The sequence below is a fragment of the Rissa tridactyla genome, chromosome 3 (genome assembly GCF_028500815.1).
Source record: "Rissa tridactyla isolate bRisTri1 chromosome 3, bRisTri1.patW.cur.20221130, whole genome shotgun sequence".
Lineage (NCBI taxonomy): Eukaryota > Metazoa > Chordata > Aves > Charadriiformes > Laridae > Rissa > Rissa tridactyla.
The window spans coordinates 90,928,819-90,952,115 of NC_071468.1; the positions used below are offsets into that span (position 1 = coordinate 90,928,819).

A 23,297-nucleotide genomic window follows, 5' to 3' on the forward strand; every position below is an offset into this window, starting at 1 on the left:
AGTGATACGTGATTGTCATCTTAGGGCTCTCCTACAGTGATGAATAACCGGGTGCATTAGTGGAATTCATGTTCCTGTCATTGAATTGTTCTCTAGGGCGGTGATAAATACATGTTTTTGTTACTGATTTCATTTTGGTCTCACATGTGTAATTTAGGATATTTTGCTCATAGGACAAATGATGTTCTGAATCTTTCCTACTTTTTCTGTATGTGTTTCTATGATACCTGCTTTAATTGTCCACCACTTAATTTTTTGAGAACCTGTGACTTTTGCAGAAAAACAGAGTGGAAAAAAGTTGATGATAAAATAGAAAGTACACACGCTGCATAGCCGTCGTATGCTCGCATTTCAACTCCTCAAAGTCTTTGTTAGATAACCATCACATTTCACTTTTAGGTCTACTATTTCCGACAAGGTCATGAAGCATACGTTGTAATGGCTAAGAAGAACAAAATATATAGTATTAATCCCAAGAAACAACCATGGCATAAAATGGAACTACGGGTATGACTTCTTTTTCATTCTTCTTTGTACCTTAATATTAAAAAAGTTGGGAAACCAACCGAAAGAAGATTTTTGATACGGATGTTTCTAATGTTGTGCTTTTAATATATTAAGATAAGGGGGGAAAAAGTTAAATAGTCAAATGAAATCAAGCCTTAAACTGTACGTCCTTTTGCATCTGCTTGAGCAGATGAGGTGGTTACACTTTGTAGCAAAATATTTTTCAAAGAAGTTACATTGTGAAATAATAGCTTGTTTTGAAAGACTAAATTTCAGATATGCGATTTTGACATGTTTTGTCAGAAATCTGTTTTTTTCAGTATACTCCTATTTGCATGTTTCAGAAGGTTATTATAGTAATCTTAACTTCAGTGGTGGTACATAACATTTTGTTTATTCCAGGAGCAAGAGCTGATGAAAATAGTTGGGATAAAGTATGAGGTGGGATTGCCCACTCTTTGCTGTCTTAAACTAGCATTTCTTGACCCTGATACGGGTAAACTAACGGGAGGATCATTCACCATGAAGTAAGGAAAGCAATATTATATTTAAATTGGGGGCTTTCTTGTGGGGGTTGAGGTTGAAAGTTAAGATACCATTAATGCGACTTGAGAAGTGTTGAATTCAAAGTGTTATTTTTTTATGTATGGGCTTTACTTCCTGCCTTTGCTGTTTTATTGCTTAATAGTTGTGTGTTCTATTGTAATTAGGTACCATGATATGCCAGACGTCATAGATTTCCTAGTTTTGAGGCAGCAGTTTGATGATGCAAAACATAGGCGATGGAATATAGGTGAGTTGTGGGGAGTTTCTTGGTGTGTTTTTGTTTGTTTTTCTGAGTGTCTACCTATTTTTCATGATAACTTATTAAAAAGTAGGTTATAGTAAATAAATCCTAATACTATGCTGAAATCTGTGTGAGTTGAGTGCTGAAAGAGTTGGCAGACGTGCTTGCCAAGCCACTTTCCATGATCTACCTGAAGTCATGGCTAACTGGGGAGGTCCCAATGGACTGGAGGGTAGCAAATGTAGCACCCATCTACAAAAAAGGCAGAAAGGAGGATCCGGGAAACTATAGGCCTGTCAGTCTGACCTCGGTAGCGGGGAAGGTCATGGAGCAGATCATCTTGAGTGCCATTACAACTCATATAACGAACAAGCAGGGGATCAGGCCTAGTCAGCATGGGTTCAGGAAAGGCAGGTCCTGCCTGACGAACCTGATCTTCTATGACAAGATCACCCGATTATTGGATGAGGGAAAGGCTGTGGACATTGTCTGCCTAGACTTTCGAAAAGCATTTGACATTGTCCCCCATAGAATTCTCATGGAAAAACTGGCGGCTCATGGCCTGGATGAGCATACGATCTGCTGGATCAAGCACTGGCTGGATGGGCGGTCCCAAAGAGTGGTGGTCAATGGAGTTAAATCCAGCTGGCAGCCAGTCACAAGTGGTGTCCCTCAGGGCTCGGTGTTGGGACCATTTCTGTTTAACATCTTTATTGATGACCTTGATAAGGACATAGAGTGTATCATCAGCAAGTTTGCAGATGACACGAAGCTAAGCGTGAGTGTTGATCTGCATGAGGATAGGGAGGCTCTACAGAGAGACTTGGATAGATTGGACCGATGGGCCAATGCTAACGGTATGAGCTTCAACAAGGCCAAGTGCCAGGTCCTGCACTTGGGGCACAACAACCCCATGCAGCGCTACAGGCTTGGGGAAGTGTGGCTGGAGAGCTGCCTGGCAGAGAAGGACCTGGGGCTTCTAATTGACAAGCGGCTGAACATGAGCCAGCAGTGTGCCCAGGTGGCCAAGAAAGCCAATGCCATCCTGGCTTGTATTAGAAACAGTGTGACCAGCAGAAGGAGGGAGGTGATTGTCCCCCTGTACTCAGCACTGGTGAGGCCACACCTTGAGTATTGTGTCCAGTTCTGGGCACATCAATACAAGAGAGATATCGAGGTTCTGGAGCGAGTGCAGAGGAGGGCAACGAAGCTGGTGAAGGGCCTGGAGAATAAATCTTATGAGGAGCGACTGAAGGAGCTAGGACTGTTTAGTTTGAGGAAGAGGAGGCTGAGGGGAGACCTCATCACTCTCTACGACTACTTGAAAGGACGTTGTAGAGAGGTTGGTGCTGGTCTCTTCTCACAGGTAATTAGTGATAGAACAAGAGGGAATGGGTTCAAGCTGCAGCAGGGTAGGTTTAAGCTGGACATTAGGAAAAAATCCGTCACAGAAAGAGTGGTTAGACACTGGAATAGGCTGCCCAGGGAGGTGGTGGAGTCACCATCCCTGAATGTGTTTAAGACTCGTTTCGATGCGGTGTTAAGGGATATGGTGTAAGGGAGAACTTTGTAGAGTGGAGTTGATGGTTGGACTCGACGATCCCAAGGGTCTTTTCCAACCTAAATGTTTCTATGATTCTATGATCTGAGAATAAGCTCTGTCTGCATTTGGATGTGGAGTCCTACTTTGTCCTTGACTGAAGCTACAGCAAGCAAACAAAATAGTGAAGGTGATCTGTAAAAGAAAGTGCAAAGACAATCTCAGCTGTGGGTTTGCAGAGAGGAATTATGAATACTTTTTAGAAATATGATGTTGATTGGTAAGTGATAACTTACTGTCGCCTATATCTGTCTTTTTTTTTTTTTGATTGAAGGCTTAGAACTGCATTGCTACTAGATTTTTTTTTTCCATTTATGGAATTTATGCTGGAACTATGGAAACACCTCCACTATTTGAAATTTATGGTCTCTAGATTGTACAAAGAGAATACCTTTCCCATCTCCTTATGCTTGTTTGAATTGTGTTCTAAACCCCACATGGTTTAGCTTCACTGAAGTGTATATAATTATAATTCACTGCTGTGTGATGTGGGAATGTTTTTGATTCATTTTACTTTGCCAGTGATTAGTTATTTTGAAGTGTGGGATACTGGAGAATGTCCATGATGGGCATGTCCTCCAGTCAGATCTATTTCCTAGTCGTCTTTTCCTTATGATAACAAAGATCACCTTTCAACAATGAGATATAACTAGGGGGCGAGAAAGTTGCATTACGACAAAATGATCCTTTAAGGTGTTGGGTGTTTTTCAGGAGGTCAGGAAATACGTATGTTCTCATTCATAAGAACAGGCTTAGATTGCCCCTGAAACTTAAATCTTTTGATTTAGCAAGTATTACAGATTCGTCAGAGTTCAGGATGAACTCTGTTCCCCGAAGAGAGAAATTTGTATACGAGACCACGTTTACAGAATTACAGGCACCGTTAAGTCCTTTCCAGTATCTCAGTATATTCTGTGAAGCGGCATGTTCCTGAAAGTGAAATGTTGATAGCCTGCCTTTTTTTTTAAAGCAGGTCTCAATGTTAAACACATTTTTTGCAAAGTAGCAGTGATCACTGTGCCAACTCAATTCCTGCGGTGGTTCTGTTCAGGAGCTGTGGCTAGCATGTACGCAGCTGATTTGCCAGCATTTCTTGCCATTTCAGGCAAAGCATCATACAGGAGAAGGAGGATTTTAATACAAGAACATGATAGTCTATCTGATTGCCTGTGTATAAACAACCAATACAACATATGTTTCTGCAAATATGCTGCCTCCTTAGTCTATATTCACTGTTTTCAAACTGCTGTCCTCTCCTGAGTTCATTGTACCTAGGTACAGTAACCTGAAGAAGTGGCACAGCTGGATGTTAAAAGCTCTTTTTTTATTCTTTCTTTCCTGACTTTTCTGCCAGAAGAGATGAACTGATCTCCTGTCCTTTGATGTACATCATGATATCCTTCCTTAAGACGTGTGCCGTAGCAGTAGATGTATAAATTACATGATGCCGTATTAATAACTTCCATATCATCTCATACTTTACATTATGTTGTTCGAAAAGACGGCTCGCCTTCAGTTCTGTAGGGAATTTGATAAAAACCCTAGGCTTCTGATTGAATTGGAAATGTAAACCTCGATATCTTTACAGATGATTTCAGTTTAAAGATCCCTTAAGAGACAAGATCGGTCAACATCTACTAATATGTCACCAAGCTTTGCTCCTTTCCTGATGGTCATGAGTCTGTGATCTTGTCCTCCTCTGCCATGCCGTATGTGTTTTCCCACAAGATCACGGCAGCAGTAGAAGAGTGACCGCCATACCTTGTATGTGAACTGCCTAGCCAGAAGTCAGCTGTTGTGATAGAAATCCAAAAGTAGAGGAGGGACTTTGAAATGTTACCCTTGCTGCTCTTAAGACTATGAGCACAGGTAGCATCTCCTTCCTGGGCTGGCAGCTGTATTTCTACAAACTTGCAATGTGGAAAGAATCGGAGCTACACAAAAAGTATTGGAAGTGCCGGAACATTTTATCAAGCCTTCAATGTAGATAACCTGAATTTCAGGCCAGTAGTGTCTAATGCCAGCTTATAACTCTGACAAGCGTGTGTTAGAGTTCAGTTTGTTTTTCAGTTCCTCTTTTGGGTGGTATAAATACTGGTAAAATAGTCTCCTGCTATGAAAAGCTAAAGGAGGGACAACAAAGACAGTGCTGTAAAAGTGTTACAGCTCTTGCAGGAGCCTTCAAGAGTGCTACCTGCTCGCTGCATCGATGCTTTGGATATTTTACCAGTGTATGCTTATGTACTTGGAACAAATCGTGCACTGTTTTGTTGCAATGTGCAACACGATATAAAAATGTTCCTTGAAAGTAGATCATGCTTTCTGCCAGGGTAAAGGGAGACGCCTTAGAACTGGACGTGAAACTGTTCCTGTGTATTTAACCGCACGAATCTGAAATCCCCAAGACTTACCTGACATGCTCAGGTCTTCTGAACTTTTACCATAGCTCTTCATCAACAAACTGGTATTTTTTTTTCATGTCATGCAATTATTGGTTTGTCTCTTCAGGACTGCTGTTACTATCTTTTCTTATTTCTCTATAATTTCTGGCACTTAGCCTACAAATCAATATTTTTATAGGCTACTGTTTGGAGAGTCACGGCATATTAAATTTTCGGACTCCACTTTAAGTCATTAAAACATTGATCTTCTAACCAATAACAATCCTTGGTGTTCTGGTGTGGGTTTTTTTGTGGTGTGTTTTTGGTTTTGTTTGTTTTAGGGAAGAATATTTACTTATCTTTTTTTTTTTTTTATAGTAAGTGTATATTTATGTATGAATCCTTTCAGAAAGAACAAACTTTAAAAGCTTGAAAGTGACAAGTCTTTATTTCTACTCAGATTCTATTTATTGCATATCTTTGTCTTATTATAGTTTACAAGATTAATACTTGGGCTAAAAGGTATTCCAGTAAGATTCCTGTAGCTTTACTGTATGTCTTAGACAGGTGCGCATACCTGTCTCTTACACTTAGTGGCCACTAACACACGTTTTGTATTTTCCTCAAGCTAACGTTATCTGGCGATACACAGTTCTGGAAAATTATGTTAAATCCTTCTTCTAATAAGACTTTTTGGTCTGCTGTCTGCATAGATGAGGTAACACAGAGGACATTGGAAAAATAGTGATTCAAGAGATTGTTCTGTGGGCTTTTAAAATTACCTGTTTTCTGCTTTATCGTTCTGTCCATTGGAATGCTGTGTGGCTCTTGAGAAATTGGAAGTGGCTGCCAGCGTACGCTCCTCTAAATGGTTTTGATCTGCTTAATGTTCAGCCCTATGAAGGCACTCACAGTTGTACCTCCACATATTTCTTTGTAAAACTGATCACTAGGGAATGCCATATGAGGAGACTGTACTTTAAGAGCTTTTCAGAATAATTTATTCCTTTAAAATAAAGCATCAGCCCTTATTTACATTTTTGATCTTGCATTTCAGATATTTCTGGTATACTTGGTTCTGTTACATTCAGTGTAACTAAAAGTATTAATGGAAGCTTTGTAATTGTCCTAGAAGTACTTGCAATCCATTAAATTAAAAAAAAAAAAAAGTGCAGTAAAGAAAGCAGAACATTTTTGAGAATATATTTACTTCCTATTAATTCAGACAACTGCAGCAAGCATTTAGGCAGAGTGTGGATGTACTGAAACAGAAAAAACATGGCAGCAGTTGAGAAAGTGTGTGCATATTCAAATCCCATGAAAACAAAACTGTGCAGTTCTTGGAATCTCAGACTTAAATTACATTTGTACTTGTATTGAGCAAAATGAATACTGCACTAAAAATTGTTTCTAAATTCCATGGCATGTGTTACAGAAAATGTTAGAATTTATGATGGCCTGTAATACACCTATTCTCATGTGTAATTTTTTTTAATAACGTTTCTGACCTTTTTTTTGCAGCTAGGCAAATGCTTTGCAGCAGTGAAACCATTTCAAGTCATAGCAAATTACTTTGCTAACCTTTTAAAGAAGCTTTAATAAATTTTATTCTTTTATCAGTCAGATTGCCTGCATAGTAAAGGCAGTAAACCTCTGAGTTACATTTGGGTAGCTGAAAAAGCACTTCAGAAGCTAAGGAGGAGGAGCTCAGCAGCATACAAAATATTCCCCATACGAAAGTGTCACTGCTCCGTTATTTTAAGATAGATAGCATGTAGTGTTTAATGCAAGTAAGTTTGAGTCTTAAAGTTGCAGCATTGAAATGTCTTACTTTTTATATGAAATTAAGTAAATTCGTATATAAAGAATATGTAGATAGATTTGTAAATCATTGGGGTTTTAATGCCATATTAACTTTCATTTTGGTTTAAAAGCAGCTTTCAGAAACAATAATTCTTTTAAACTGAGTATGACTCATGTTTGCCTGTTGATGCTACAAGTGTTCAAATGGATTTCTGTATTCAAGATCAAGCCAAATGTATCTAAAAAATGCCTTTTTTTGGGAGGAGTAAGGTGCCTCGTATTGATGACATTGTTTTGTGTTCTTACCTAGGTGATCGTTTCAGGTCTGTGATAGATGATGCTTGGTGGTTTGGAACAATTGAGAGCCAGGAACCTCTTCAGCCTGATTATCCCGATAGCTTATTTCAATGCTACAATGTCTGGTTAGCAGATTTATCTTCAATCTTTTATTTTAATTAGTTATTTCATTTAAAGTACTGACTGAGCAACTTGCTTTCATTAAATTCAGTCGTGCATCTCACTGTACCTGTTTATTATAATACTCTGTGATATATAAATAAGTTATGTTAGAAACATTAAATAATTACATTGTTGAAGCAGTATTAGTAGATAAATAAGATGTGCTTATTTTTAAGCTGGGACAACGGTGATACTGAGAAGATGAGTCCTTGGGACATGGAGCTGATACCAAGTAATGGTATGGTACATTAATAAAGTAATTTGCTTTAAGAGTATATTTTAAGAAGGGGAAAAAAATGTATGGTTTTACCTAACTAATCCTGTTTTAATTACTAAACTAAAAGTGGATCAGGGTAAACGAACTGCAAAAAAACACAGAGCCATACTTAAACAAACTAAGTGTATGTTGGAAATAGAAATGTTACAGAAATTTCTAACAGGTAATGTACAGTTAAAGTTAACTTTTTGTACAGTTAGGAAGGATTGAGGATAAAGCTGTGCCCTAAGTCAGCTTTGATTTGGAAACTGCTTGCTCTGGCAGAGGTTCAGTGCATTGGAGACGTGACACGCGCCTGTGAGATGGTTTGATAGCAGTAGGATTCGCTCCCTGCCTGACCCAGCACACGTGGCTGGTAGACCCACTGCAGAGTGGGCAGCGCAGCATGGGCACTGTTCACAGACAAGAATGTAGTATTTCTTCTTTTCTCACGCAGGGTTTTGGGTTTTTTTGAAGATTTCGTAAAAGTCTGGTTAAACAACGAAGTAGAATCAGCAATTTTTCCTTGTCTTTTCTAGGAAATGTTTGATAATATTGTCACTCATAAGTAACCATAAATAAATTTTTTTGAAGTTGTAAATGTGTCAATTTCGATTTTTCATTTTGGTTCAGCCCTTCTTTTAACGGGTACCTCTTCGTCATAAGTAAAATACAGATGTTAGAATGATAACATGACTAAAATAAGTAATTAAAATGGGCAGATAACTAAACCTGAACCTGATAAATTTTTTTTCTCTATCCACAAATACTGACTTCTGTTATACCTTCCTTTAAAAAAAACGTTAGAGGAGTACTTTGCATCATACTCTGAAAATCTGCTGTTACATTATGAATTGTCAAAGTTGGTAGGCCCTCAAGAATGGTAGCGTGATGGCACTGTTAACTTCTTGCTCAGGAGCTCTGGTTTTACCATTTGACCTCACAAAACTGTGACAAGGTGGAACCCCTACCTGGGGAATGCCAAAATCATTTCTTACACAGAAATTTGTGTTTAAAGAAAAAAAAAAAAAGGGGGCAACCAAAAAGCTTTAACTGTGATAAAGGAGTGTCTTGGTTCTAAAATAAATTCTACAATTAGCTATTTGGAAGAGGATGAATCTTGTTTCATGGGGGACTTGTACACCAGGCTGCACTGTAAGGATTTAAATTTAACATACAACAGTATACAGAAAGGATACTGGATGCATCCAGAATGTCTTTGAGCAAATCACGAAGTATGTATTTGTTTCGATTAGGAAAATGATGTTATGTATCTTTGAATTGCGGATATATGTATTGCACAAGATACGACGACTCATGTTTTATTTAGTTTTCGTGTTATATTCTAGCTGTATTTCCAGAAGAACTGGGAACTAGTGTTCCTTTAACAGATGATGAACGTAGAACACTGCTCTACAAACCTCTGGATGGAGAGTGGGGTTCCAGGACCCGAGACGAGGAGTGTGACAGAATTATTGCAGGGATAAACCAACTCATGACTCTAGGTAAATCCTGAATCATACAGGAAACGGGTGGTTTTGTTATATTTTTCATACTATGCTCGTGTACTTCTGTAATTACCAAAATGAATGTGATAAAATACACGTTTTATCTCTTGATTAACTGGAACAAAACTTTCTCATTGAACGCTTTTAATTTTTTCATATAGTGGGTACCTATAAAACCTAAATTTTCTCCTGTTTTCAAAGTAACTATTGCTTTTTGGTACATAATTTGATGACATATGCTAGGAATTCGGGTTTTACATGCCAAAAACAAGTATTTGATTTTTTTACTGCAGCTACTGAAGTAGTTTATGTATACGTTTAACCCCAACTCTTGTTGGGGTTAAAATTGCAAACAGATGGGAGGGAAAAAAATAATCTTATATACTTAATCAGAGAAGGGATACTTATGTGTAGATTTCCCCTGTATTGGCCTTTTCTAATTCCAGTTTTCTCCCCCATGTTGCAAAATGTTGAGGAAAAAGTAATTGATTAACTTATGAAAAGCTGCTTGCTATTTGGCTGTAGAGCAATTACTCTTTACGGGCAGCTTCTGAAAAGGTAACTGTTAAAACGTTTAGGACATCACTGCAACATTTACATGATCAAAGATGGGTGTCTGAGATGCAGATCCATCAGTGAAATACAGGCTGAATCATAAGTCTGTTGTATGTTTTGTGATGAGCGAACGGTATTAAGTCAGCAGTCTTAGGTTTTGGGGTAACAATGGTCATAAATTAAATATGTAGATTGTCACAGATAAATTTTTTTTAACTGATTTTTTGAAGGACTTGAAGCAAGGTGGGACACTTACGTTTCCAAAAAGCCAGAAAACTCTTTAACTCTTGATATAACTTCTGATACCTAAATGTCCCACATTATGGCTTCTGTGGTGACATGCTGCATAAGAGGCTTCCTTTTGCTTCCAAAAGCAAGGAACTCTCCATACAGTGTAGTAATCCAAATTACAGAATTACATTAAAAACTGGTGAGGAAATTAAATTTTAGTTGTTTTCATTGCGTTGTCTAAGAGTAATGGTTTTACATCTTGCGTTACGTTGTATGGCATACTGCTTAGTTTGGGCTTAAACTATAGCATATGTGGTGCCTATCGGCGCGAAGTAGCAGTTGCTGAAACATTCGTAAGAGTAAGTAAACAGCTTTTAGAAGAAGCGCAGTCTGTTTAGCAGTAACATATTTTCTGTTTTTAAAGACTTTTGACAGAGACTTTAAAGGTTTTTGTATTACGATATTTTCCCTTGAGGTATAACATGTTAGAATGATGTGTCGGAGCGCTCATGATGCTTCTAGGCACAGGAAGAAAAATCCAAGTTTGTGTAGGTGCACAGACTTTAATTGCTCAGCAGTCTCCTAGCATTATGGTGGATTGGTTTTAGAAGGCTTCTTTGCTGTTAGGTAGGGACAGGAGATTGTGTTTCTATTTTATTTTGAGTCTGGATTTTTCCCTGTATGTTAATGAGATTGAAATAGCACTGTAACTTTTATGGTAAGAATTTAATGAATTGCTTTGTGTGAAGATGGGAGAGGGGCAGTATAAAACCAGATGAAATGAGCTTGTGTTGTAAATAACAATACTGAATTGCTTGTCTTTATATATGTATAATTTATACATTTAAATCTACTTTTCAAATGTAGATTTGACAAGCTTGCCTTGTCTCCAAGGAGTGCACACCAGAATGGGTAGTCACTGCAATGATTGTATTCGCAGCATACACCTCAGCAAAGCGCTTTTATATGTAGGATATCACAAATTGTTTGGGGTATCTAGAGTTGTTATTGTTGTTATTTTGGGGAAAGTGCTATGCATTTCAAAGATGAAGAAATAGCATATGTTGTGGGGGTGTTAATCTTGAAACCACTAAGGGACTTCTGTGGTATGTAACTGATGATTTTATTTTTATTTTTTTTCTCACTCTGTCTAGATATCGCTTCTGCATTTGTGGCACCTGTGGATCTTCAAGCTTACCCAATGTATTGCACTGTTGTGGCATATCCCACAGACCTCAGTACCATTAAACAAAGACTGGAAAGCAGATTTTACAGGTTAGATCCAAGTCTCAGTTCCTGCTGTGAAATAGTCCCGACCATATTTTTGGTAGCTCTTTGTCTTGTAATACCCAACTAGGAGATGGGTACAGGCGTGCGCTTTGCGTTTCTCCCATCTTCTATCCTTGATCTGAGTTTCTGTTTTATAAAACTTCAAAAAGGATTGAACAGCTCTTCTCCAAAATGTATTTTGGAATTATGCGGCATTCAGATTCCTGCTTATGCAAATGACTTCTTCGTCCCATGTGAGATTCAAATTGCAGGACCAGAGACTAGGTCCAAAAGGATGAAGTTTGCACTATAATTTTAAAAAAATCTGTCTCTTAATAAGAGAAACCTTAGAAATATGTCAAGTGTTTTTGTTCTAATGCTTTTTGGAAAAAAAAAAATCCTTCTTTATCACTTTAGAGGCTACACAGAAAATAGCTTCTTAAAGTAGCTACTTTCAATTTCAAAGCTAAAGTAGCTTTTCAGTTGGCCTTGAAATTCTAAATTGTTGGAAAGCAACAAAAATAAGCTTTAACTTTTTGACACCGTTTTGGCATTTTCCTAGACCACAATTGCAATTGCTGTATTTCTTTTTCACTAAATATTATCTATGTAGGAGTATGCTCCTTTTAATTACTTCTGTTTCCTTTCGTTCTTGGGATGTTTATGGTTTGAAAATCAGTGTCCCTCTGGTACTTATTTTGAATAAACATGGATAGCATTTTGGTTTTTGTCAAATTTCAACGTTAATTTGCAGTACTTTATGCGTACTAACTAAAGATCGAATTCTATATTAAAGTCATGTTTTCATTTAAAAAAAAAAACCTGGTTTTTTATACATTATAATGTAATAATGCAAATTTATTCTTCCATCTTCATTGTGTGAAAAAAGGTAATCCAGCTTTCACTTCCGTAATGTACTGCTTTGCAATCAGAGGTGGCGAGGACTTGCTGGATTATTTTTTTTCTCTTGCCAAAAGAGTAAGCGGTTATTTTTGGTAGTCAGCATACTTTCTTCAGTAAATCTGTTTTTTTATTAGTTCGTGGTATTGCCAAGGCCTGGCTAGGTAATGAGCAACTGCCTTGTGTTGTGCTTTCCAGGGAGATTTTTTTCTACACCTTCTGCAGGAGGGATTGTTCAGATCACTTGTGGTTTTGGTAGCTTTTCATGAGGCTTATCTTAAAACATTATTTTTTTTTCTCTTCTGAACCAGGAATCTTAGCATGCCTGTGTGTTTTTCAAAAACGCAAAACAAACCAGAAAAAATACAATCTTTCCCAGTCGTTACTGGCATTGTATAGAACTAAATACTGGATTACCATTAAATACCATAAACATGATTAAATTGCATTTAAAAGCTTATGCTACACTAAACATGTTAAACGATCCCCCGCTTCACCCTTCAAAACACTTGTGCAGCACTTCTTTTCATCACGTTTTACTAGTATGAAAATAGAAGATTGTATATATTTGTAACTTCTGTGCCATCAGAGGTTTTATTTGAAATGGCATGTATTTTCTTTTTTATTACATCTTTTTTAGATTTGGATTTAATTTCTTTCAGTTATTTTTGCTTTTGTGCATCGTTTTTCATGATGCTGTGGCTATTCTATAGTTAGGTCATTAAATCAGAACCATGTGAGGAATTCTGATTGTTGTCTGTCAGAAAAATACATACTTTTAATAATTTTTTATGACTATTCTGTTAATTCTCAGCTGTGACTTAAGAGGTGGTACAGGGTGGGTTATGTATGTCATAAAGGAATAACAAAAGTTGAAGCGTCACAGCAGAATTTTCCTGAGGAGCGTCAGCTCTATATTCATAAAGCCATTTATATAAATTACTGCAGGACATAACATGAGCGCTGGAAGCCTGAGGAAGCTGCCGTCTGCTGGTCACAACGAACAACGTTATCGAAGTGTGCATGTTTTCTGATTTAATGTTAAAAAAAAATGATGAATGGGATAATACATTAGAAGAAGGATGTAAGGCTTTTTCTTCTGTTTCACATACATTACTAGAAATTAAGTCTCTCTTCTTCCTCCCTTCCCTCCTTTCACATACAGGCGCCTTTCTTCATTAATGTGGGAAGTCCGGTACATAGAACATAATACTCGCACGTTTAATGAACCTGGAAGTCCTATCGTCAAATCTGCCAAATTTGTCACAGATCTTCTGCTACACTTCATAAAGTGAGTTGCTTAGTAGGTCTGTTGTTACTCCTGTCTCTTACCAGGGTATTTAGGCTTTTCAGATTACAGCTTGTCTTGATGAAGAATATGTAAGTTTTCAAAACAAGATGAAGTTCTATAATACGTTGATTGGCATAGATTGGCATGGCATTTAATTTCAAGAGACTTTCTGCTAACTTATAAAAATGGGTCTGAGTATCTTTGTGGAGTGATAGATGTATTTATAGGTAAGTTAGGAGTTCTGATTTAGAGTTTGAATACTGCCTATGTTAATACAATTGTGGGCATTTAATTCTAAAGTCTTCACAATGTAGGATGCGATTGAAAATGCTGTTTGATATGCAAAATAAAAATTGGAGGATTTGTAGTTGACAGAAATAGTAGCTGTCTTTCAGATGTTCTTTTTTTTATTATTGTCTATAGAAAAACTCAATGCGAAATGTTTCAGATGCCTCACAGTCAGCTGACGTGTCTAGATAAATTTGCAGACCTAAAGTTAGTAAGAAGAGTTTACTGAGCGTGTCCACTGCTTTGATTTGCTTGTACACAGTGAAGTGCTGCCATTCCCACATTGCAGAAATGGCGAGATACTTCATTAGTTCTACAAAAATCATCACATTTTTAGTGATTTAGTTTCTCAGTTGAAAATTGAAACTTGTTCTTTTTTATTTCGTGTGTTCTTAAAAACATTAGAATTGCATTATGTATTTGGAAATCTAGGACTTTGACTCCATGCGTAAATCTTTATGTTCAGTGCCTGTGATTTCTGTGATATACTGGCTGGAGAGTGAAAAATACTTGACCTGGTTCAGATGTTAAAACTTTTAGTGAAATACACCTTTAGGAACAGATACGTATCTAAAGGGCTTCTCTCTTACTTTGTTCTTTAACGTTTTGTCCTATGTTGCTTTTTTCTGATTAATTAAGCAGCTCAGGGTTTTTCAAAGTGTGTATTTTTAATTGCCTTAGTTAAATTAGTGCAACACATGGATATTCTTATTTAATAATGGCCTATAGCTTTTATCTATTAATATACTCATTTAACTGAACTAGCAATGCATAAAAAGCCCAGAGTTTTGGGTTGAGTCTTTTTTAGGGTTCTAAATGTAGGGTAGAAAGCCTAGAGTATGGAAGGCAAACCCTGTGTGGTTGTAATGAGAGTGAAATATCCAGATGCCTCTGAGAATCTAAGGCATAGTCTAAGTTACCGAAGTCTTAAAAAGCAGAAGGTGGGGGGGGTGGGGGAGTGGCTTGATTTTTTTTTTTTTTTTTTACTTTTTTTTCCCACCTTCTCCCCAGCTGTTGTAGTGCTAATCGCAGTAGCCTGTATTATGGATTACGATTCCAGTCCACAGTTGCTGAGTGTTTACTCCTTTTTTCTGGTGCTTTGTATGGCTACATAGCAGAACACCTTTGGGCTTTCTTCTGTGTGGGAGCTGGCTATGTTATACAAGAACTGAAAAATTAGTATTTGTTTTGCTGAGTTAATTATGCAGGTTTGTACAATAACAGTGTTAGTCCTTACATAAATAAACAGTAAATTTCAATTGTCTTACATTGTGGGTGCTAATGTATTTAATTGCAATTCTGTATCCTAAATCCACTGTAGTGTTTCTCAGAAAGCTAAATGAGCCCCAGAGCCCTTTATGTGGTGTAGTATTTTTCTAACGTTAATAAATTCGTAGTAAAGGATTATGATTTTTAATTTTAAAACTTTGACACTGTTAAGTGGTTGATATTTTACAGAATGCTGATAATATTTTACAGCTTTTTGAGCAGAAGATTAGCTTTTCGTATTACCGCAGTCCTCTTAGTATTCATACAGAACTAAACACTTGATCATTTTATTTGGGAATGGCTTCATAAATGTTTTCCTTATCCTAGGTGAAATACAGTTGATTCCATAGGTGAAGATGGAAAATAAACGTTAGTATGTATTTCTTTTTACACAGAGATCAGAGTTGCTATGACATAATTCCATTATACAATGCAATGAAGAAGAAAGTGTTGTCTGACTCTGATGAGGTAAGTGGTTGTGCCTCGGACATTGGCATTGATAGACTGGAGAAACGGGAGCACTGTCTCTGTCCTACTGGATACAAAAGTACTGTTTTCAGTCACTGTAAGGAGGGAATGGGGTGTACTTTTCAGTCAGTTAAATGTTTCTTTTTGTCAGCTGGGAAACTGGGTAAAAATCCAGCTTCCTCCTTTAGTGCAGGCAGTGTGAACAGTTTATTGGAGAATTGAGGTGCTTCTTTATAATTCTGAGAGGTTCTCAAAACTGATGGTCACATGAAATGCTTCCCAGAGGGACAGGGATAGAACTGTAAAGACTCAAATGATAAGTGAAGCATAAAATAACTCACCTACTCATTATATGCTTATATTTTTTTAACCTTTTTATGCGACTCATTATCTTGCTCAAAGGAAGAAGAGAAAGATACAAATGTGCCAGGAACTTCCACTAGAAAAAGAAAGGTAATTTTTTAAAAATGATTTATAGTGCTATAAATAATTAGAAATGCATTTGTAAACAAAGGATTGTAAAACTGAAAATGTTCTTATTACCACATAGTCTCAGCTTTTTGGAAGGTTTTGAACTGAAAGTGACTGAAATGTTGTTCTACTGAGCTGTTCAATCTCAAAGCATTTCCGTCTGTGCTGCTGCATGTACAAATTAATTAATTAGAATTTATATTCTGCAGGGTACCTAGTTTATCTGTTATACACCAGACAATATTGTCATTTCAGGATCATCAGCCGAAGCGGCGACTACGTAATAGAGCCCAGTCATATGACATTCAGTCATGGAAGAAGCAATGCCAGGAGCTGCTCAATCTCATTTTTCAGTGCGAAGACTCTGAACCATTTCGACAACCGGTGGATCTCCTTGAATATCCAGTGAGTATTTTAGAATAGGAAGGCTGGTTATAATCCAGTTGTGAGGTTGGTTTTTTTCTTCAACTGGGACCATTTTTCCAGCTCTTCTAATTGAAACTTCAGCAGCTCTATTGACAGACATTTTTCCCAGTGCTTGGTTGTCACCCAGTAATAATGTTTTTTGTCTTTTTAAAGTAATTTCAAAATAAATTGTACTACTTTGCTCTGTTAAAACATTTTGCAACTGAAGTATTTATATTCAGGGATGCCTATGTTGTTAAGTAAATTGCATCTTTTGCAATTAAATTGCATCTTTCCTTTTCTGGGTGAAAAATGGAAGGGCATATGTTTGGTTGTTGCATCTGACAAATGTTGTCATGGATCATCTTTAGTTTTCATTTCAGAAGTATAAAAACTAAAAGTAATTTTCGTATCAGAGTCATCTGGGCTTGATGCAGAAAAAGTACCCGCAGAAGAACTGTAGTGAAACGTTAACTGTAGTAACAATGACTTGCCCAGATTTTGCTTTCTTCCTGAGTGATTACACTGGAGTTCAGAGCATGAGCAGCCATTTGTAACTACAGAATATTTTAACATGAAAGTCTAGCTTAAGTTTTTCTTTAAAATATCATGCTAAGGTGATTAACTTTGGGGAAATGAATCGTCCCAATTAGAGAAAAGAAATGCTTTTTTTTCAGAAGTCACTAGTAGGTCTGTCTTGACACTTCTGCAGCCATTGGGCACCATAATTTTTGAAGTAATCTAAACTTTATGCTGTGGCCAACTACAAGTGGCCCTTTGCGTTTAAGATCCTCAAGTGACTGACAGAACTTATGAGGCTTAGGCTCCCTGGTGTCACAAACCTGTTAAATGTTCAGAGGCAGCCACGTAGGTTCTGTTTGCTCTGATGGATTAAGTTAACTTTTTGGTTAATTTTGGTATTTAAGCTTTTTGTTGTAGGGATATTCTTCTGTTTCTTCCACAGCCTAGAAAAATAGTTGGCTTGAACAGGGTATTTAAGCCTGTGGAGCTTTCATTATTTTAGTATTACTTTCCTAAATTGTCAGGTCTCCATTTGGGAAACTGCTGAGGTTTCAGCAGGGATGTGCTAAGCCTCTGATCAGGTTCAAATATTCAAACCTCATATTTTAAAGCTAATATGTAAAACCAGTATTAGGCTTAGTACCAAGTTTGAGCTGCTAAGCCACATGGAGAGCTTGTAGTCACACTTTCATATCACAGTTATCTTTGTGACAGTGTGCCAGTAATATAACCCTTAGGACACAAAATTTTGAGCTCTGTGTTTCAATAAATCTGTGTACCAAATGAATTAAATCTTATATCAGTTAATTTCTGACCTTGATCCTGTCAAGCATGTCTGTGAGGAATTACGTTGTGTCTGAGTAGAAAGGAGCAAAACGTGGTTAGGAGTATTCCATACCTATTTAAAGAGGACAGTTTCGTTTAAACAGGTTTATCAAATGCATCCTAATGAAAATGATACATTAAGCCTTGAGGAAGAAAAAATGTAATACATCGCTTTGCTATTTCTTAACAGGATTATAGAGATATTATTGACACTCCGATGGATTTTGCTACTGTTAGAGAAACACTGGAAGCTGGAAACTATGAGTCACCAATGGAGTTATGTAAAGATGTGAGACTTATTTTCAGCAATTCCAAGGCCTATACACCAAGTAAAAGATCCAGGGTACGACTTTTCCTTTTTTGTTTGTTTGAAAGAATACTTATATCTGAAAAATAGAGGGCAGAATACCAGAGAGACAGTGTAATTGATTACTTTAAAAACAAGTTTAATTATTTCTGATCTTCAAACATGAATATTTCTGAGAAAGTAGTATAGCTTTGTATTAAAGGAAAGGAATGTATGCTGTTTCAATGTCTAAAGTTCTGGTGTTCTGCAAGTGTTTGAAAGTGGATCTAAAGGGAGAGCCACACTGAAGGAAAGATCTGTAGAAACATGATTGTTGGGTACACTAGTGGAATTTAACTGGTATTTTGAGGAAGAAACTAGATTTTCAAAACACACACAGAGATCTCCACTTTGGAGATTGCCCCAGACTGAAATATCCGGGTACAGAGAGTAGAGGATAATAAAGCACTCAGGATTTCTGGGTAACAGAACTCTTCACGTAAAGCATGAGCCTACGGAGCCATTCTTAGTGAGCTGATACTGAAATGCACTGCTGGTGATAAAGTTAATAATATTTTCTCTTGAATTAACTTGTAGGTATCTGTTAGCAGTGAAAATTATAAATGTATAATTATGCGTGTTCAAGGCTTCTCTGTAGCTTTTCTTTTACTAATATGCTTTAGGTATTAGACTAGAATTATTAATAGCTTTTATGTTTGGCTCTTCTAAATAGCAAATTAATCATCAGGACTTTATTAAAACGCAGGGACATATTCCTTAGTATGTGACTAGCAAGGACTGATCAGCGTTTGGTCTCTGTTCAGTCAGTAACAGACAATCTCACTCACTGTTTGAGCTGCCTAAGAATCGCTCCCTTGTCTTTTGGTTGCATCAAAGGGCAGGGCTTGGAGGGGTGGGCAGGTCTGGATTCGGTTGCGGTTTTTCTTTTTCGGTCTCCTCAAAGCAAGATAAAGAGAGTGCTTGGCATTATCTTAGCTCTGTTGTGGTTTCACAGATTCTTCTGACGTTTTCATATTTTTTTCATGTTTCTTCCAGACAGACTGGTATAGTAGTAAACTTGTAGCTGTTTTTTATTTTACTTAAAGTGGAAGGTTCTGATGTCAAGAATTCTGTGTACTTTCAATGCGTGCAACACAGAGTTGTTGAAAGGTGACATTTTTACTCTGACTTGTCATTCAGTGATATTTTAGCATCTTTACATCACTGATGCGTACTTGAAGGGTAAACCTAAACCCATCAGCGTGTTTGGTTTTTTTCCTTGGTACATTAGACACACATTTTTATATAGTTCCTTACATATTTTCTTATGAAACTTCTTTGGATGTCCTCTCCAGTAATGTATTCGGAATCTGTCGCACTTACTGTTTAATCTGGCACTCTGATAGTTTGGTGTGTCATTAGGGAGATAACTGTTACAATAGTCTTTGTGCTTCATATTCTAAGGTGCAGTGTCCCCTCTTAAAGTGTCTAGACAGTTTACTTCTGTGTTCTTGTTTCCAAAATTAATAGCAGCTGTGCTCAAATAATTAGCTGTGATCTAAACTTGAGTTTGATCGGGTCTCTCTGTAAATCATCCAAGGCTGGGGCGGGGGGAGAAGAAAAATGTGCACTTACGTAATTCCAGTACATTTATTGTACCTGTTGCAACCAACTCACTGGTAGTATCAATTCATCCATAAGAGGAATAGACTGATGTTCAAATACGGGATATAAGGATGCAGCTTAATACAGAAGAAAACTAGATTTCTTGACCCTAGGTATGATACAGTAAAATTCCATTAAGGATCTCTCTTTGGTTTCTGCCGACGCTAGAAAGGGATGTGTTCTGGAAGGTCTGTTGAAAAGGTGTCTTTTCTAATTTTTCCTTCTGTGTGTGATCTTCAGTTGTAATACACTTCTCAAAGCCATGAAAACAGTTCAAGCAAACGTACACATGGATGAGTGTAAATTTGTGGAGACTGTAAATTTCCTTAAAACATTTCCATATTAATCCGTTTACTTTTCTAGCTATTGTTCAATAATAAATACGTAAAATGATGCTTTGGAAAAGTATAAAACTTGCTTATTTACTGGTTTTTTCTTTTTTAGATCTACAGCATGAGTTTGCGCCTTTCTGCTTTCTTTGAAGAACACATAAGTTCTATTTTATCGGATTATAAATCTGCCCTACGCTTTCATAAAAGAAATACAATAAAGAAAAGAAGAAAAAAAAGAAGCAGAAGCAGCTCAGTTTCCAGCAGCGTTGCATCCAGGTACATTAATTCCTTTATGGTATTCATTAAATGCTGCACAAGTTTGACATACCTAAACAGTAGAACTTGGTGTGTTTGTTTTCTTAATACTTCCTTTACTATTCCCTATATTGCAGAATGATAGCTTTGACATGCAAGTCCCTATGATGTGGAAGAGTTTTAAACTTTACTTAGAGCTATCCTAGTGTAAGTGCTTAAAATTCAAATAACTGCTAAACATGTACAGTAAAACAGCATCGTTAGGATAGTGATGGCATCATGCTTTATCATATAACTATAGCATTTACTGTAAAGATTCACTTTTCAGAGGCTCACAACTACATGAATTTCCACAGTAAATGTCATGTTTTTAACATACTTCATACAGAGATGATCGTTTTACTCCCGCAATCTCAGACGCTAGCATTTAATTTTATTTATTCCTGTAAAATAAAAAAGTGGTCATCCAGCATACAAATTGTTACTCCCTTTTCAGCCCTGAAAGGAAGAGGAGATTAATAAAACCTCCGCTGAAGGCAGAAACTTCTGCCACCTCTTCATCTTCTGCACCTGCACGGTCAACAGCACCGAGACACGCTCCACCTCAGATGAATGGAAAAGCGGCTGAAACCTCTTCCCTTGTGCGGACTCGAAGCAATAGGGGAATAACGGATGTGGCTGTTACAGAGCAACCATCTACTTCTTCAGGAGCAAAGCCTTTAACAATAAAGCCTTTAATTACAAAAGCTAATACTACTGCAGGGTCAGGAAAGTCAGGCAAGTTGTTTCTTTGGTTTTTTTGAAGCTGTGAATGTTTTTAAACCTAAAACTTGCTTTTTGGAAATCTTATGCATTTCTCTCAGTTAAGACTGGTTCTGTTTTCAAGCTGCTGGGCCTCTGAGGTTCGTCAGAGGAAAACTGAGCAAGTTAGGCTATGTTATTTTATCCAGGACGCTTTCGCACTTCTAGATCACTGATTCCAATTGTTTGTAGAAGAACATGACTTCCTTTTTAGCCAGATAAGATAGAATGTGGTATAAACTACTTAACTTGAATAATTATTTTTTTTCTTCTCCTTGCCCTTCTAGTACTGGAGAATTCAACTAAACATTCCAAGAACCAGAATATTGTATCAGTCCCTAGTCAGTCTGACTACAGTCATAACACTAGGAATAACTCCACAAGAGAAAATCCCGAGAAAGAGAAGCAAATCAAGCGCAAAGTAAAATCTTCCACTGTTAATCAACAAGGTATGGAGTTTCTTTGGTGCCTTTTCCTTCCCAGTTATTGGTGTAGTGTGGTGGCTGTAATGTTTGTTGTACCTTATTAGTGATAATTTGGGGGTGGGAAATTAGTATGCATTATGATTTAGTAGAATAGGGAAGTCTAGTGGAAAAACTTAGAGTGGGTTTCCTTCTTGATTAAGTAGCATGGTTTTGACTAGTCTTAACGCCATTTCCATGGTGTGATAACAGTGTTGTCTAGCCAATTTTGATACATTAACACACCTGTACCTTCATTTAAATTATTGCAAGGATCATGTTATGAGTTCTCGGATTCCAAAGCAGACTTCTGCAGGGTCACACTTTAAACCCTGTGGGGTTTACCTAATAGAAGTTCAGTGGGTTATATTTGGGTCAGTAGCCTGAGTGTGATTACGCCCTCCACAGCCACGAGCATGAAGATCAGAGCATCCCAGCCGCAACTTGGTTCTTTCACTGTTTTGCCACAGCAAAATAGATCTGTGCAGTGTTTACTGCTTCTGTTTAGTATATCTGTATGGGTTGATCGGACCTAGTTTCATACAATCTTCTGACTGAACTTGCTTGGTCTTTTGATGTCTGGATACCTTAAAAGTCAAAGCTTCTGTGGAGAGTGAAATAAGATCTCCTAGTCATAAAAGCTTTCCTATTTACGAAGGAGCTTTGAACTGTGAAGCTGCTGTGAGGCAGCTAGATCCACTAAGCATCTTTTCTCTGAAGATGGAGACGCAGTAGTCTACAAGTTGGGCCGCAGCTAATTAATCTGGTTACTCCTTGTAGTCTTCCTCTCCCTGAGGATTATTTTACTCATCCATGCTTCTGAAAAAACAGCTTGTGGTCTGATCAGTTAAATCATCTGTCTGTTCCTTGCAAACTCTCTCACAAAGGCCTTGGCTGTCACCACATTGCATGGCTAAATATGCCGCCATTATACGACTGGATGCTTGGACATGTCAGAGGTAGCTGAATGATGTTGATGTGATCCTTTCTCTCCTGCGCATCCACTCACATGACGGTGGAGGCATGAGCTGTTAATGCCTGATGGGGCACATTTGAACACAGCAGGAGCTGTGCACTGATGTTCCATCAAAGGACTGGATGAACTATCACGCTGGCTATCGGTCTGTTCCTGGTCACGTTTTAGGCAGGGGCTGTGGTGTCAGAACATCTCCATAAGGGGTTCTGTGACATGCCCCACTGAGGAAGTTGAGCACCACTCCCCTAGGAAAAACTCATAGCCCATAAAAGTCTCCAGTACATTCTGCTGTGTGTCTGTTAATGTGAGAAATCTGCAAATTGCATATCTCTTTTTTGGTTTTGTTTGTTTTTGTTCCAGTCCCATGTTTCTACCCCTTTCCTTGCTTATTGTTGAAATAACCCTGGTGTACTGAACTGGCTATAAAGGATGCTACCTCAGGCTGAAAGAAATCTTTTCATTTCTGCAGAGGTGACCTGCTGTGAAGCATTCCTCATCCTTGCAGCAATGCTTCTCGAGCAACTTTTTGCCTTTGCAGGTACCAAATACGAGGTTTTGTTCACTGGTTTAGCATCAGCCAAGAAAAATACCCAAGCTGTTCCCTTTTTTCTTTTTTTTTCTTTTTTTTTTTTTTTTTTCCTTCTTCAAGCTACCTTGATCTAAACCCAACTAGAAGTTAGTCCTCATTGCATACTGGCACGAAGCTCTTTGAGCTCTACTTTGGGT

At 37.5% G+C, this 23,297-nt stretch overlaps 1 protein-coding gene across 3 annotated transcripts in view; it reads left to right on the plus strand.

The window, feature by feature from the left end:
* Positions 1–23,297, plus strand: part of PHIP (pleckstrin homology domain interacting protein) — a 118,428-nt gene that overhangs the window by 87,416 nt on the left and 7,715 nt on the right. For 2 of the 3 annotated variants that reach the window (XM_054194606.1, XM_054194607.1), the window contains exons 25-40: positions 400–507; positions 910–1,034; positions 1,218–1,300; positions 7,389–7,500; positions 7,714–7,775; positions 9,143–9,298; positions 11,242–11,362; positions 13,422–13,547; positions 15,500–15,572; positions 15,975–16,025; positions 16,299–16,448; positions 17,986–18,138; positions 20,191–20,354; positions 20,830–21,110; positions 21,422–21,583; positions 23,041–23,109. In XM_054194606.1, coding sequence (XP_054050581.1) covers positions 400–507; positions 910–1,034; positions 1,218–1,300; positions 7,389–7,500; positions 7,714–7,775; positions 9,143–9,298; positions 11,242–11,362; positions 13,422–13,547; positions 15,500–15,572; positions 15,975–16,025; positions 16,299–16,448; positions 17,986–18,138; positions 20,191–20,354; positions 20,830–21,110; positions 21,422–21,583; positions 23,041–23,109 — 1,996 coding nt within the window. The remainder of the gene's footprint in view (positions 1–399; positions 508–909; positions 1,035–1,217; positions 1,301–7,388; positions 7,501–7,713; positions 7,776–9,142; positions 9,299–11,241; positions 11,363–13,421; positions 13,548–15,499; positions 15,573–15,974; positions 16,026–16,298; positions 16,449–17,985; positions 18,139–20,190; positions 20,355–20,829; positions 21,111–21,421; positions 21,584–23,040; positions 23,110–23,297) is intronic. The other variant, XM_054194608.1, reaches the window with a different exon arrangement.